Source organism: Tripterygium wilfordii, chromosome 11 (assembly GCF_013401445.1).
Source record: "Tripterygium wilfordii isolate XIE 37 chromosome 11, ASM1340144v1, whole genome shotgun sequence".
NCBI lineage: Eukaryota > Viridiplantae > Streptophyta > Magnoliopsida > Celastrales > Celastraceae > Tripterygium > Tripterygium wilfordii.
The window spans coordinates 13614321-13629688 of record NC_052242.1 but is presented as its reverse complement, the minus strand read 5'-3'; the positions used below and the strand labels follow the sequence as shown (position 1 = coordinate 13629688).

Sequence of the window (15368 nt, the reverse complement as noted above, 5' to 3'; positions counted from 1 at the left end):
CATACAAATTTGTGAATGAGCAAGTAGGGAGAAGTAGAAGAAAATGAGAGAAACGTTTGGCCCAATACACCTGAGGTATTGTCCATGTTATAGCTCCAAGATCCGCGTGACTTTATCCTTAAAAAGGGTGTCAATTGTTTGATGTTGGACTCACAATTATAGACCACATTATTGACTTGTACCGAACCGATACGAGACTTTTTACAGGTTTCAACAAAATTGATAATTCAATTTGGGTGAACTTGTGCTACATAAATCGAATAATGAATGAAAAATTATATACACGTGAGGCTAAAGTTTGAATAAAATTGCTAATAAGTGACGATTCAAGTCGGCTGCTTTTGAATTTCCTGCTCGCCTAGACTGATTCAATGAATTCAGTACTCTACAGTCAACAATCAAGTGGATTTGCTGTTGCTTTGACCGCTCAAGGGCGGGGGGCCGGCCGTAAAAAGTTAACATCAATCACGTTTAGCCGCATGGTAGTTTTCACATGGCGTTGGCCTTTTTTGTTTTCTGTTAGGTGCATGTCGCATTCTTATCCACACAAGCGCATCTATATGTTCATAACTTATAAGGTTGCGTCTTGATATATATTTTGTCAAAACTTGTAGTCTTACGTTACATTAGATTGATATTAACCCAAATGAGTGTTATATAAGCAAAATTTTAGCTTCTCTTACATAAATTATGCGTTTTTCAAGGTTAAACACTTTAGAAACGGTCCAAGAGAACAAATCTTTTACGGGTCTTTAGCACATAACAAACAATATCACTTTGATTTATTTAATGGGCCTGAGCGTGGGCTCGCAGTTGCCGCAGCCACAAGAAACAAGGACATGAAATTAAGGTCAACAAAAGATTTTCAATTGTTTAAACTTTAAATCACCTTTGTAAGAGAATCGCGTATTTTGTATACTTGCCGAGTCATTATTTCATCACAAAATGAAAATATATTCCCTTTTATACACTCGAGAATGACATTTTATGTGCGCCTACATGAACCCTCACTGATTAAGGTGATATATTGAGCTATTTTAATGGGGCCTTGTTGAGAAATTAGAGTCAAACTTAATTAATCAATATATGGGAAAAGTTGGTGGTCTGGTATCCTATCAAATTCAATGTTGAAAAATAAAATTACTACTGTTGAACCAAATTAACCACCCGTGCATGTGATAGCTAACTCATTGATGAATCTCTTTGGGACCAAATCATATGGATTTGGGGGTCTTGAGTTCTATTTTCACTAGGAATAATCTCCTAGTGATCACACGCTGCGCTTTTGCCCAACTTATCATATCGTCAGGTAGGGAATTTCTATATGTGTGGTATAGACTTGGGAGATCCGGAGTTTGAATCCAAATGAGAGCAAATATTATTGTGGTCACGCACTACACTTTGACTAACTTATCCTGTCAATGAGAAACGAATTTAAACCCATATCAGATGCATCCAAAGAGTATACTTATAAGATGGCTCCGGTTACCAAAACAAAGTGCTCAACCAAATTCAAATAGGCTAAACGAGAAGGAGAGAGGAATAAATATTAAATATTGTAATTAGTTCACAAAAATTAAAACAAAAATAATCAAAGGCAAGCTACGGATAAGGTAGTAATTTGACTAATCAAATAACATCGAACACAATATTTGATTTTTCTTAAATAATATTTGAAGTAACGGCTTAATTATTCTTACAATAAAGTGCTAATAAAGTTATAAGAGACAACCTTTTCATAATATGGGTCCATGGTCTTCTTGGACATCCAAGTCCGCCCGAAACTTCCTTAAAGCCCAACATTTATGAATGCACAAAAAGGCAGCTTGTTAGGCTTACTAGGCACTTACTACTTAGTCATCCATGTTTTGCTTTCTTTGTTTACTCACTAAAGCCACAAAGGGGAGACCAAGACCCAAGAACAAAAGAAACTAAGTTGGGAAATCTTTCAACAAGCTAAATCATACTAGCTAGTTCGACTGTTGAGAAAAAGTTGGTATGTCCAATGGATTTGGTCCACAAAGATTGCGGTGGTTGGTTACAGTTTAAAGGAAAAGGAAGGAAGCATGGACATATCAATTAGTAACAATGCTGGCCTGTCTAAGTGTACTTACATTGCCATTGCAAGAGATAATCTGCATAAGCAAAGATAAAGTGGTTGATAAATCAATCTCAAAAAGCATATCAAAGATTAGAGTATACTGATCCTGATAAAGTGTGACGCAAATCTTTATTAAATTTGTGCAACAATGGAGGAAAGGGAAGTGTATATATATGTATTGTATATATCTTTGAAGCTTTATATACACACACACACACACAAAAGTAATTATCCAAATGGCACTTTACACGACAGATAACATATCAAAGGAGTTTCCTTTGTCAATCGGTTGACCAATTGGCAATTTATGCTTTCCAGAATTTATTGATCCTTATATGAAAGTTTGGACTGAATTTTCAATCACTTTTGTGATAATTTGATTGGTGAATATCTTTGGATCAAACCGTATTAACTCATGAGGTCCTGAGTTCGATTTTCACAGGAAACGATATCCTTGTGGCCACGCGCTAGACTTTGGTATGACTTACCAAGTTGTCAGGTGGGAAAATTTATGTGAACGTGGACATGACGGTCTGTATTTAGATCCATACTAGGTGTCCAACAGGTATGGTGTCGTTTTCAAATTTATCATGTTGTTATAAAGGTATTTTTGCGGGGTCGTTGTAGTAGTTTCCACATCATCGTGCATGTGACTGTTTTGTTGATCACTTGACATGTCATGTTCATGTGTAACCTAAATGGAACCATGGTAGTTGATGATCGAGAAACTTTTAAAGTGTAATTCAATTCTTCATGTCTAAAAGATACAGCGACGACAATATATTGCATTGTAGTTTCTGCACATGGAACGGATAAGGTCTGGCATAGTAAGAAAAAACTAGTCGATGTCTTCCGGCTGCTTTAATCAAAAGATGCAGCGTAGACATTCCACTTTCATATGTCATCACGTAGTTACGTACTCTTTTATCTCCATGCCCTAGTTTTTGCATGGTCAACTTTTCGTGACTTTTAATGAATGCACTTTACAATATGTATGCATGTGTTCCTTTGTCATGTTTATGTTCAACAAGGAAGCTTTGATTGGAATTGTAAAATTGACTGTAATAATTCTTTGAAAATACGGGAGGTAGCATGTTCAACTCTCATGTCCAATAATTTTGGTTTCAGTGTTATTTCCTTACATGGGTCAAAGACGCACTACGGCACGACAGTCTTCTCTCCACTTTCATGTTATTTAGTTGCTCTTCTTTTTTTGTCTGGCATGTTATTTAGTTACTTGATTTTCAATTATATATATATATATATACACACACATGTATATGTATACATGTACGTACGCGGTGCTGCTTGCCTGCTTCCATGCTATTGGGCCCACCCGTTGTAATTTGACAGCTCAAGGAGTGGTAGGCCTGGGTTCAGTGGATTTGGCCCATCAAATCTTACTACGTGGGGCCTTTATTCATATGCCTTTGAAGTTTATCTTATATCCAAAAGCTTCAGCTCTGCTAGCTAGGGATGCTGGGTACTTCTAGGTTCGTTCATGTATAAGAGTATAGACGAACGTGTGACTAGATATATATATATGTGTGTGTGTGTGTATGTGAGCAATATAAAGTTGATAAACAATTTGTAAAAGCATACCCTCATGCTTATGCTTTAAAGATTAGGTGAATGAATATATTAAGATAGCTTATGACGCAAATCTTTAGTAACGATTGGGAGCAAGAGAACGGAAATTATCCAAATGTTTATACTTTACACGTACTTGTCAAAGGAATCAAATATGTTGAATATATATTACTCAGGCTTTAACCGAGGTTATCCAAAATATTGCTATCTATGTACATATAATTGAAGAGTTGATTGTCATGAATTGTTGATGAGTATTACTTATTAACTGTTCATTGTGTACATGGTGATATATCAAAAGTGAACTTAAGAGTTACTGAGTTTGATTTCCACTAAGAGGAATATCTTTGTGGCCACACACTGGATTTCGTCCCAATTTATCTTGTCGTTATATGAGAAATTTATGTGCGTGCATGTTTAACGCCCAGAGTTTAGGTTGATATCGGATGTTCAAAGGATAAACTTGTATGTTATCATTATCGGTTTAAAAAATATATATATATATTCCGGCACTATTTTAATACAATGTTGAATCTTACTCGATACAGTCACTACAAGTCGTGTATTTGGATTTTGTTCATAAAGCTTGACATCAATAATCCACTAATTAGGTTGATAACTATCAAGTCTATCATACAGGAATAAGGCCAGCCTTGCATGTGGATAGTTTAATTTCGAGCCCAAGCATGCAAAAAACGACAAGGGACTAGGGGAAAAAGGCCGCTAGGGCACCGTTGGCATTTTGACCTTTTGACATCATCAAGACCATGTGCGGATCATCTTTGGATATTCCTTTCCACACCAAATGGCAGTGAAGTGAATGACCGTCCGATCTATTTTTCAAAATTAAAAAAATAATATATGTCGATAGATCGGACGGACAATTACAGTCTCTGCAGTTTTCAGTGCAGGTACCCTTAACTCCTTTTCAGAGACACCCCAAGATTCCAACTCTTTTTTGCGTTAATTAATACTTACTTTTCTATGCTTCATACTTGAAGATGACACATAAATGTCTCGGATCAGCATTAGTAATATCTCTATCTTTTTTGCAGATTAATTTCAAAAGCAAAAGTCGGTTCTTTATTTCTTTATTTAGTTTAGTTTCATTATCGGCTTCGGCCCAATAAGCTTCCATTCCTTGCTCCTGTTTTTTTGTTATGGGGACCCACATAAAAAGTTTACATAAACAAATGATATTTTCTTAAAAATAATTTTTAGACATTGTAGTAAAGTTTAATATGTATATTTAACCATTCTATTAATCCTTTTTTACTGATTAGTATATACTATATAGTTCCACTTGTACACACAATGTCTATTGATTTATAGAAGCACAACTTAATTAGCTAACTATTTGATTAAAAAAAACACAATTAGAAACTTTCAAATGATCGTCAAGAGGACAAATAAAGACATATATCATGAAAATATTAAATTTGTTTTTGAAAATTGAAAAAAATATATAATTTTCTTAATATTATTTCAGCCATATGCTGATAATACTTGTAGCTAACCTCCTTAAAGATAATATTGGAATAAAATATCATATGTGAATTACGATTTTATCATTTATAATATGGATAATATTGAGTTTTGATATTTATAATTAAGTGTTTCTTATAAATAGTTAATATTATGAGATTGGACTACTTCAACGGTAAAAGATACGTTTATATATATATATATATCTTTTGTTTAATTATCCATAATTATATCTTCTCAAAAAAAAATTATCCATAATTATAGATAAATCTCATTAAAATATAAATATAATTTTATATTTATATTTCCTACCAAGAACATAGACATTTCAATTTATACCAACTCGAACGAATCCATTAGGTATATACCACTTAATATGCAGTTGTTTTTGTCAATGTGAACCCACTTACAATGTATCTTTATATATGAACCTTCCCATAAATAAGCTCATTATAGTTTATAATTTATCAATAAAATACTGTGAAATGTTAATTTTATTGTCCAACTTATCAAGAATCTAATTCCCTTCGCAAAGTTAGTGTAGACAATATTATTTATATGTATATATTATAGGTAGCCATGTCGACAATCTATATAAAAATCAAAAGGTTGAGATTCTAGACATATATATATATATAGTTCTTCAAACACGTATGTTAAGTGGAATAAGTTGGATACAGATAAATTCTTATAGCAATGTTGATGCAAAACAGTTTAGATTTTGTGTTGGAAAATTTGGCTTATTTCTGAAATAATTGGTTCCTCTTGTTTCAAACTTGATTTAATTTTAATACCGAATCTTAATCTATTACAGTTTGCCAGTTATATATATACACACACATACACACATACATATATATATATAAATGTCATTGTGAAAACAAGGCATGGAATAAAACAAAGGTTCCACCTTCAAAAGTGAAAAAGAAAAACGAGTGCATGGAGATAATTTTGTTTGCTTAAAAGACTGATTCTTTGAGTAAATAACATTTAAAGTCCTATTATAATGCTTATCCAAAAAAATTTATCTCTTGAAAGGATATTTATGTAACCAGGCCAAACTCATAGTTGCATATAATCCAAATTGTTGTGTGATTATGATTTGAGTGCGATAGTTCATTGAACTAATAAGAAGTCTATATGTTAGGTCGATTATTTTTTCTTTAAACTGAGAACGACATTATACAAGTTTGCTCTTTGGACATTTGATATAGGTCAAAACTCGAACCGTCAGTAGAGGCAAAACCTTTTGTTAGTGCTGACACCCCTAAATTTTTTTTAAATAGGCCTAAGTATATAGTAAATTACAGAAAAGACCCATGAATTTTCAATTTAGACTCCATTATTACAAAGAATCACACTCAAATGGTTGAAATAAAAAGAAATGAGGCAATTATTACTTATCATATTTTATAAACTTTTGAATTTCAGTGTTATTTTTCATACGTACAACCCAATTCGCCAATTGAGCTACTAGGGTTTAGTTATTACAGTAGAGCTTTGATGGGAAACTATTTGTTTTTCTAATGAATTGTTTTTCTTAAGTTTGACACTTTGACCATTGTAATATAAGACACGAGCTAGTCATTCCTTTTGTCCTTATTCAACAGTAGAATTTATTCCAACTCCCTCACATATGTATATAATAGAAACTAGAGAGATGCATTGCCATAATTTCCTCGTCAATATCAGATCATCTCCAACCAAATTCCCCTCTCTTTGTTTCCTCCAACAAAATATAGAAACTTATATGGGTAGAGAATCCCAATCCTTCTTGCATTCACCATCTTTTCTTACTGCTCTATATCATTCTAAGAAGCCAAACTCCTCCTCTCCCTCTTCCGATCACCATCAATTGCAGCCCTTTTATGTTTGAAGATCAAAATTCAAAACCCATATAGAGAATTTTGTTTTTATACCTTAAATTCTAACAAAGATGGATTCTTTGTTGTTCAGTATTTCATATTTTACTCTCACTCTGTTTTTCAACTTCAGACCAATTTCAGCGGCTACATTCACATTCGTTAACAGATGTCATTACACTGTATGGCCTGGAATCCTCGCCAATGCAGGAACTCCCAAATTAGATAGCACCGGATTCGAGCTCCCAAAGTCCGGGTCTCGATCCTTTCAAGCCCCACCCAATTGGTCCGGCAGATTCTGGGGCAGAACCGGGTGCACATTCGACCCGCATACAGGCCAGGGAACTTGTCTTACAGGCGATTGCGGGTCCAACCAAATGGAATGCAATGGCCTTAACGCAATCCCACCAGCCACTCTAGCCGAATTCACAATCGGGTCCGGTTCTACCCAAGACTACTACGACGTGAGTTTGGTTGACGGGTACAATTTACCCATGATTATTCAACCGAGTGGAGGATCCGCAAGTTGCTTGGCAACCGGGTGCGTGACTGATTTGAATCGTCAGTGTCCAGATGAGTTGCGGGCCGGGTCGGGTGATGCTTGTAAGAGTGCATGTGAAGCATTCGGTAATCCTGAATACTGTTGCAGTGGCGCGTATGGTTCACCGGACACTTGTAAGCCGTCGATTTATTCCGAGATGTTTAAATCCGCGTGTCCAAGGTCGTATAGTTATGCTTATGATGATGCCACGAGTACATTTACTTGCACTGGTGCTGATTACACCATAACATTCTGCCCTTCCTCAACAAGGTAAGAAATGTAATTTTTTTATATAAAAATTATTAGGGTAATTTCCTTCGTCGGTAGGTTTTCTTTTTTAAGCAATTTTAGGTATTTTTCTATTGTTGATATTTTTCAAAATGACAACCAATCGTGTTCTCCGGATTATTTCATGTTCTTCGGAAAATGAAAGCAAAAAATTCATGAAAAACAAATATACCAAACAGATGCGTAAATTCTTGATTGAATATGCAAATGCTATTTTTTTTTTTGCTTTTACACAACTTTTCTATCCTATCCTATCTTGTCCTACCACTTTAATTTTGCTTTAGTGTGACTTAAGCTTCACTGGCAAGTAATTGAGATTTTCTTGTAAACAAATCATATTTTGATGGAAGCCAACGATGCAAGTTGCACATTTTGATGAAATAATATATGATAAGAATGTATAATCATCATCCACCTACGCTTACAGTAAGTTTCAAACCCGAATAAAGGAGAAGGGTTGTAGTAGGTTGAAAACCAACGTAAAATTTTGTCAAACATATGAATATGAGTTTAAATGAGAATGTTGGCCGTCTGCAAATGAAATTGATTTGTGTAATTTTTTTCTTCAATGCAGCCAAAAAAAGGGAGTCGTCACCTCCACGACGAATGGGTCCGGGTCAGACCGGTCTATTGGGTTTAGTATGGGCACGTCATGGTTACCAGACTTTCTCACCGGAGACTCCACCAGAATTATTTCTCGTTCAGTTCTGACTTCAACATTCATTGCCTCTGCAATTTCAATTCTGTTCCTCTTTTGAATGTTGTTTTTGCACATGCAAATAAAATTCTCGATTGTAAGCCCAATTTTCAAGCCTAAAGACCTGTATCTATAGTTATGTATATTAATTAAATATGAATAGACAGAGGATTTTTTGTAAATCCAAACTGCGAAGTAACAAATTGGAAAAGATTATCTTTTCAAGATTGGAATTGTGTTAAATTTGATTGGAGAAAAGTGCTTGTTTTGGTGTGAATACGTATAATGTGTTTCACTCACATTAATAATATTGTCCGTTTTGGATTTTTCGATCCCCGTGAAGGCATCGAGTCCGTATGATTTTATTCTTCCTGTGTTGTGGTACATATGCCCAAGGAAAAAGTGTTGATGATGGAGAAGGAGTGAGATTCCTTGTTTGGGTTTAGCCATATGAGACGTTTGAACATTTACATAAAGGAAACATACTTTGCTGTGATTGCAAGCTCAGTAGAATTATGATGTGGTGATTATGCATGCGGGAAAGTACCATGCAAGAAATTAAGTCCCTTTTTTTGTCACTAATTTATTCTATATTTTTCTGAGTTAAATTTTATTTTATTTTTCATTAAGTATTGCAAAAAATATGTAAAAAAACAAAAGGGAGAGAATTTGAGAAGAATAATCTTTCAATTTTAATCCAAAGTAACGAATTCGAGAATAATAGTCTTTTAAGATCGATGGTAGTTTTTTTTTATCCTTGCTTTGTGTTCATATTAGACCTCCTAATCAAAATAGTTATAACTAATAATAATGACAATGGAGTCAATAAGAGAAGAAGATTAAAATGTTAATAAGAGAAGATAAAAATGAGTTCAATAATCAGAACCTAGAAAAGTAAATCAAGCTTTTGTGCGTCTCACCAACATTTTCTTTTAAATACGTTAATTTCCTCCAATATTTCGAGGAAAAAAAAAAAACTCACAATGTAAGGATATATAAGAAAATTTGTATTTTACTTGTTTTTGAAAACACCCAATATCTCTCTATATAAATCTCACAGTAATAGCATATTGATCGTTATTATGTGTATATGAACATGTATAACATTAATTATTTTTATTATGAAGTTTAACATTAATTATTTTTAAAATAAGGAGTTGATAATTAATTAGTTTTAAAACATGAATGATATGACTGAACTTATGGTATTCACCTTGTTCTTTGGCATTGATTTTATGCACTCACCAAGTCACCATCTTGGCATCGATCATCGCATGTGTTCCGGTAGAAAAACATACGTGCCATCATACTCACATAATCTGTATTTATGATGTATTTTTTATGAATGCATTTATGATGTAATTATATGTTAATTAAATAACATTTTTTTTGAAATATCATTGGAATCGAACTTTTGTTACACATATGTCTAATTCAACCAATTGCTAATCGAACCACCTCTTGTGAGTTTATTAACCAAATAAGTATGAACAAATGTTCGTAAAGTTATATGATAAACAATCTGTAAAGACACACCACATTACCCAATAATTACTCCTTGTCTTTTTGTATTGTATTGGGCTCATCTCAAAATTTATAAACCCTTTTTTTTTTAAAATAATAATTACATTTTGTTGCTTTTCAAAAAAAAATAATAGAAGAAGTCAAGAAGATAAAAACGACCGTAGTAGTATGCTCATCCTATTTTACAAAATATATGTTTTACAAAATATACACTTCCAAAGAAAATTAAAAAATAAAATCTTAATTAGAATTTGTTGTAAGTTCCTCCACCTTTTTTTTTTTTTTCTTTTTTTCTGTATATACAATTATTTAAGCGCAGCTGGTTTATATATATCAAAAACACTAGTTGTTGAGTCCTCATGTTAGTCTGTTTGTTTGATAGTGTTCAATGTCTCAGTGGTCATATACGTTATATTTACTTCCACGACGACGACTACTTGATTCGTTTCCTTGATTCTTGGTCAAATAGGTTTTCTTAGTTCCAACGACTACTTAGATTCGTTTTTCTTGAGACTGGTTTTTGAGTGAAGGGAGAAAATGAAAATGAAGCTTCAATCAACAACGACGATTTTGATCTGTATATCTACATTGTTGCTGCTGTTGCGCGGAGGGGCAGGGGAATCGGAACGAGTTTTCTATGACTGGGTTGTGTCTTTCTCCACACTTGCTCCTCTAGGCGTGGAAAAGCAGGTCGATCTCTACGTTTGATTATGTTATCATTGTCTGTGATCAGTCACGTGTATATATATATATATATATATATATATGTTTTATGTGTTTAGATCTTTTCATTGATTGAATGTTAAATGTGTTTTTTGCTATGCGATGTGATTGTTAGGTGATTGTGCTCAATGATCAGTTCCCTGGACCAACGTTGAATCTAACAACAAACGACGTCGTGAACATCAATATCCACAATAACTTGACAGATCCATTTCTCATGACATGGTAACGTACAACTCCTCTCTTCAGATTCTTTGTTTTTGGTGTAGAAGGTCTACTTGTTCAAATGATCAGAAGCAATCAATATTAAGTAAACTGTGGGAAGACTAAAAATTCCACAGCGAACCGGTAAATATTTAGTTGTGTGAGAGGGACTGGATCTTTGAGCATGCATGAGTATGCGCACTCTTTGGCCACCAAACATGTGTGAGAGAGAGGATCGATATCTTTGCTTATAAACCGTTCGGTTGGGTTATGCCAATCGATAGTGGGATTTTAGTCTTGATGTAAACTTTTTATGTTATGATTCATGATAATCAGTGACGTTTGGAATGCAGGAATGGAGTGCAAATGAGGAGGAATTCATGGCAAGATGGGGTGCAGGAGACTAACTGCCCAATATTGCCTGGCCAAAACTGGACTTACAGTTTCCAAGTGAAGGATCAGATCGGGAGCTTCTTTTACTTCCCTTCACTCTTCCTACAGAAGGCTGCAGGTGGATATGGTGCAATCAGAGTCAATAATCGGGTCGTTATTCCCGTTCCATTCCTTCGACCATACAAAGAGCATGATGTTCTGATTGGAGATTGGTACAACGCAGACCATCGAGTATGTTACTTAAAAATGTTGATATGTTAGTTAAAAATCATGATGATATGATATTTGTGATTGTGCATGTTGTGGGTGTGATGTAGCACTAGTGGCAAGTTAATTACAAGCGAATCGACTAGTAAGAATGAAAAGTCGCGAGGTACTCGATTTCTGGTTGTTAAGACTAGTGGCTATGCTAATCCTTCCACCTTATTTTTGTCAAATTCCACTGTTTAAGGCCTCAAATGATGATATGTTAGTTAAAAACGATGATGATGATATTTGTGATTTTGCATGTTGTGGGTGTGATGTACGACTAGTGAAAAGTTAATTACATGCAAATCGACTAGTTAGAATTTCACGAAACTTGGCTGAGAAACTCAAATTCGACATGGTTGTTAAGACTAGTGGCTAGCTATGTGAATAGTTCCACCCTATTTTTCTAGGGTCTCAAATGGGCGTTTTAGGGTTTTTGGACATTTTCATAATTTCATGTTTTTGTGTTTCAAGATGGATTGTGTTTGTGTTCTAGGCTAAACATTGGTTTAGCCCTAATCGTAGTTTCCGATTGCATCAGGGTGGTGAGTGGTAACTAATAATGAGATAGAAATTTGGGTTATTAATGCAGGACCTGAGAGCTTCACTTGATGTAGGTGGCACACTTCCTAAGCCTGATGGAATTCTCATCAATGGAGCAGGGCCTAATCAAACAGTCATTGATTTTGAACCAGGTGAGAATTCTTTGTCTAGATACTAAATTGTATTTTCTTCATAGTGCACTAATCGGCCTGAATCTCAAGACGTTCTTTGAACCAATCATAGAATTTATTGAGATACGTAACCCAAAGAAAGACAGGATTATCTAGGTTGTTCAAATAGGTATATATCAACTAAATGGTATTCCCGTAGCAATTGAGTCATGAATTTTATGTTTATGGGGGAGTATGAGATCTGTGGTAGGAGTGAAAATTGCCCGTTTGATAGTGTATGCTACTAATCAATTTTTACCTTGTATTCTAATGTGTGCTTAGGAAATATGAACCGGGGATGAGCCCCTCTTATATGGGGCGTACTCAAAAGTTTAAGCATATGTCATATAAACCACATTTCTTTCTTTTTCAATGTGAGACTTGGGTGAACTGCAACAAAGGATATCATTTTTTTCACAAATTGAGTTTAATTCTCTTGTATTACAGGATTTGTGTACAGGCTAAGGATTTCAAATGTGGGTTTAAGAACATCATTGAACTTCAGAATTCAGGACCATTGGATGTTGTTGGTGGAGGTTGAAGGGTCTTATACTGTACAACAATATTATGATTCTCTGGACATCCATGTTGGCCAATCTTACTCTGTTTTAGTCACTGCCAATACGAACCAATCTTCCTTCTACATGATCGCAAGTTGTCTTTATACATCCGACCAGTTGGCCGGTGTTGCTATTATTCACTATCCGGACTCTCAAGGAGATCCATTTGGCCCTTTTCCACCAAGGCCGGACTCTTTCGATTACCTTCCATCATTATGGCAAGCTCGCTCGATCAGGTACACATTTGAACTTCTTTAACTTGTACCCATATTATCTATGTCAACTTTCTCTCTTACTGCATTCAAAATGATTCCTCGGGGATTTGAACAATTTTTCCTTAAGGAAAAGTCTTTTGTTTCCGCAAGTAGTAGTATCCATGTCGAATTTGTTCTTGATAGGTGGAACTTGTCAGTAGGAGCAGCTAGACCGAATCCCCAAGGTTCCTACCATTATGGAAGCATCAACATCTCTCGTACACTCGTTCTCGAGAATGGTGTAATGGAAGAGGAAAACAGAAGAAGATACACTGTAAATGGAGTTTCATTTGTGCATCCCTCCACACCATTGAAGTTAGCAGATTATTTTCAATTCACTGTTCCTGATACTCCATTGAGTGCAAGCAACCCTTTATTGGGTACTTCCGTTATCGATGCGCCGTACAAAGATTTCTTCCATATTATTTTTCAAAACCCTCTCGAAACCTTACAGACATGGCACCTTGATGGCTACAACTTCTTTGTTGTGGGGTAAGTGTTGATTTATGTTAACTATATATATATATATATTAAGGACTTCTCACATATGCACCAACTATGCGCACTAACTTTACGTGCTCAAAATCTAATCACTGTAATAAATTACAACAAAAGTAGGGATCATACATTTGTCATGGGACCCGCTGCATCTATGATTGAAAAACAAGTGCGCGCCCACCCGCTCCATCTATGATTGAAAAACAAGTGCGTAAAGTTGGTGCGTATGTGAGAAATCATATATATATATATATATATGTATGTATGTATGTATTGTCATTGGATATATATAATATTGTCATGATATATATAATATTGTCATGGGATGTGATATTGCTTATAATGAAATTGTTTTATGTTTACTTGCAGCATGGATTATGGGGTATGGAATGAAAGTATGATGGAGAAATACAATATGGTTGATGCTATTTCGCGCTCCACAGTTCAAGTATGTAAATATACCTTAATGTCTGTTTTTTTCTTCTAAGAAACAAGTTTATGAATTATGGGTTCTTGGATGAATGGATGAATGAGCAGGTGTATCCATTGTCATGGACTGCGATACTGGTGAAGTTGGATAATTATGGAATATGGAATCTGAGATCACAGAATGCAGAAAAATGGTATCTTGGGCAAGAGCTGTACTTAAGAGTTCATGGAAAGGAGAATAGCCCAAGAGATGTTTCCACAAGGGACGAAGCTCCAATTCCTGCAAATGTTATTATGTGTGGTAGGCTCTTAAATCAGACTCTTGTTCATTAGTAGTAGTTTTTTTGGGTTTTGAGAGTAGAATAGGTTTTCAAGACTCAAAAGGCAAAGTGGTGCTTGAAGAATATTGCATTACAAAGCCATTCAATGGTGTGATTCAAATATTGTAATATGTTTTTTTTTACTTGAGTTTGGTTATTCACTTTACTTTTTTTATAACCTATGAAAAATAAACTAGTTATGAAATAAACTGTCAAGTGTTTGACTAGTTTATAAGTTTCAAAATAAGTTTTATCAAACATGCTATTAACTTTTTCCTCGCCGTAAAAAATTAAGTGTTGGTTGGATTGCTAATAATTATAATCCCTGTTATTTCATAGAAGTTTTTGATCCATAAACAAGTGTGGGCAATTTGTCAAACAGTTGGTGTGCAAAATTGTTGTCACATCGTGAATAATGAATAATACTAGGTCATGAATAATATTAGGTCTACATGTCTTTCAATCGAAGTAAAGAATAGGACACTTGACTATTGACTTCTCAGACAAACACGGATTTGGTTAGATGTTTTCACGGTTTCTATGCTAAGAACGTTGACTCTCTTAAGTTTCTTCTTAACCAGATAGGCTGATATCATGCATATTCATCTCTCAGCCACTTACCAAGTTGCAGGAATTTAACTTGGTTAGTTGAGAATAAAACAACTGGGGATAACGAGGCAGGTAGCGGTGGATCCCGATTGAGAATGCTACCCTTCGTTGTTGAAACTTGAAAGGCAATTTATTGCTGGAAAGGGCAGAGACAGATGAAGGGGAAGCAAGTAATGGATTTGGTCCCTTATACCTCTTCATCTTCTGTAATACTTCTGCTTGATCCTCCAGATGGGGATAGGCCTTGAGCGGGGACGAGGAAAGGAAGAAAAGAAGGTGAGAGGAGTCAGAATGACACAAGCTCTGAGGAGATAGAAGCAAGTTTTGA

General features: G+C 34.8%; 2 protein-coding genes across 2 annotated transcripts; both read left to right on the top strand.

Moving 5' to 3' along the window:
• The first annotated feature begins 6849 nt into the window (after positions 1-6849).
• LOC120009043 (thaumatin-like protein 1) lies at positions 6850-8667 on the top strand. The gene is made up of 2 exons (XM_038859486.1): positions 6850-7849; positions 8442-8667. The coding sequence occupies exons 1-2, from the start codon at positions 7113-7115 to the stop codon at positions 8623-8625; spliced, it is 921 nt and encodes a 306-aa protein (XP_038715414.1). The 5' UTR covers positions 6850-7112; the 3' UTR covers positions 8626-8667.
• A 1958-nt stretch (positions 8668-10625) lies between these two features.
• LOC120008835 (L-ascorbate oxidase homolog) lies at positions 10626-15288 on the top strand. Its single transcript, XM_038859195.1, has 9 exons — positions 10626-10778; positions 10927-11036; positions 11369-11639; positions 12250-12352; positions 12818-13166; positions 13329-13676; positions 14052-14130; positions 14220-14435; positions 15166-15288. The coding sequence occupies exons 1-9, from the start codon at positions 10626-10628 to the stop codon at positions 15286-15288; spliced, it is 1752 nt and encodes a 583-aa protein (XP_038715123.1).
• The last annotated feature ends 80 nt before the right edge of the window (positions 15289-15368 follow it).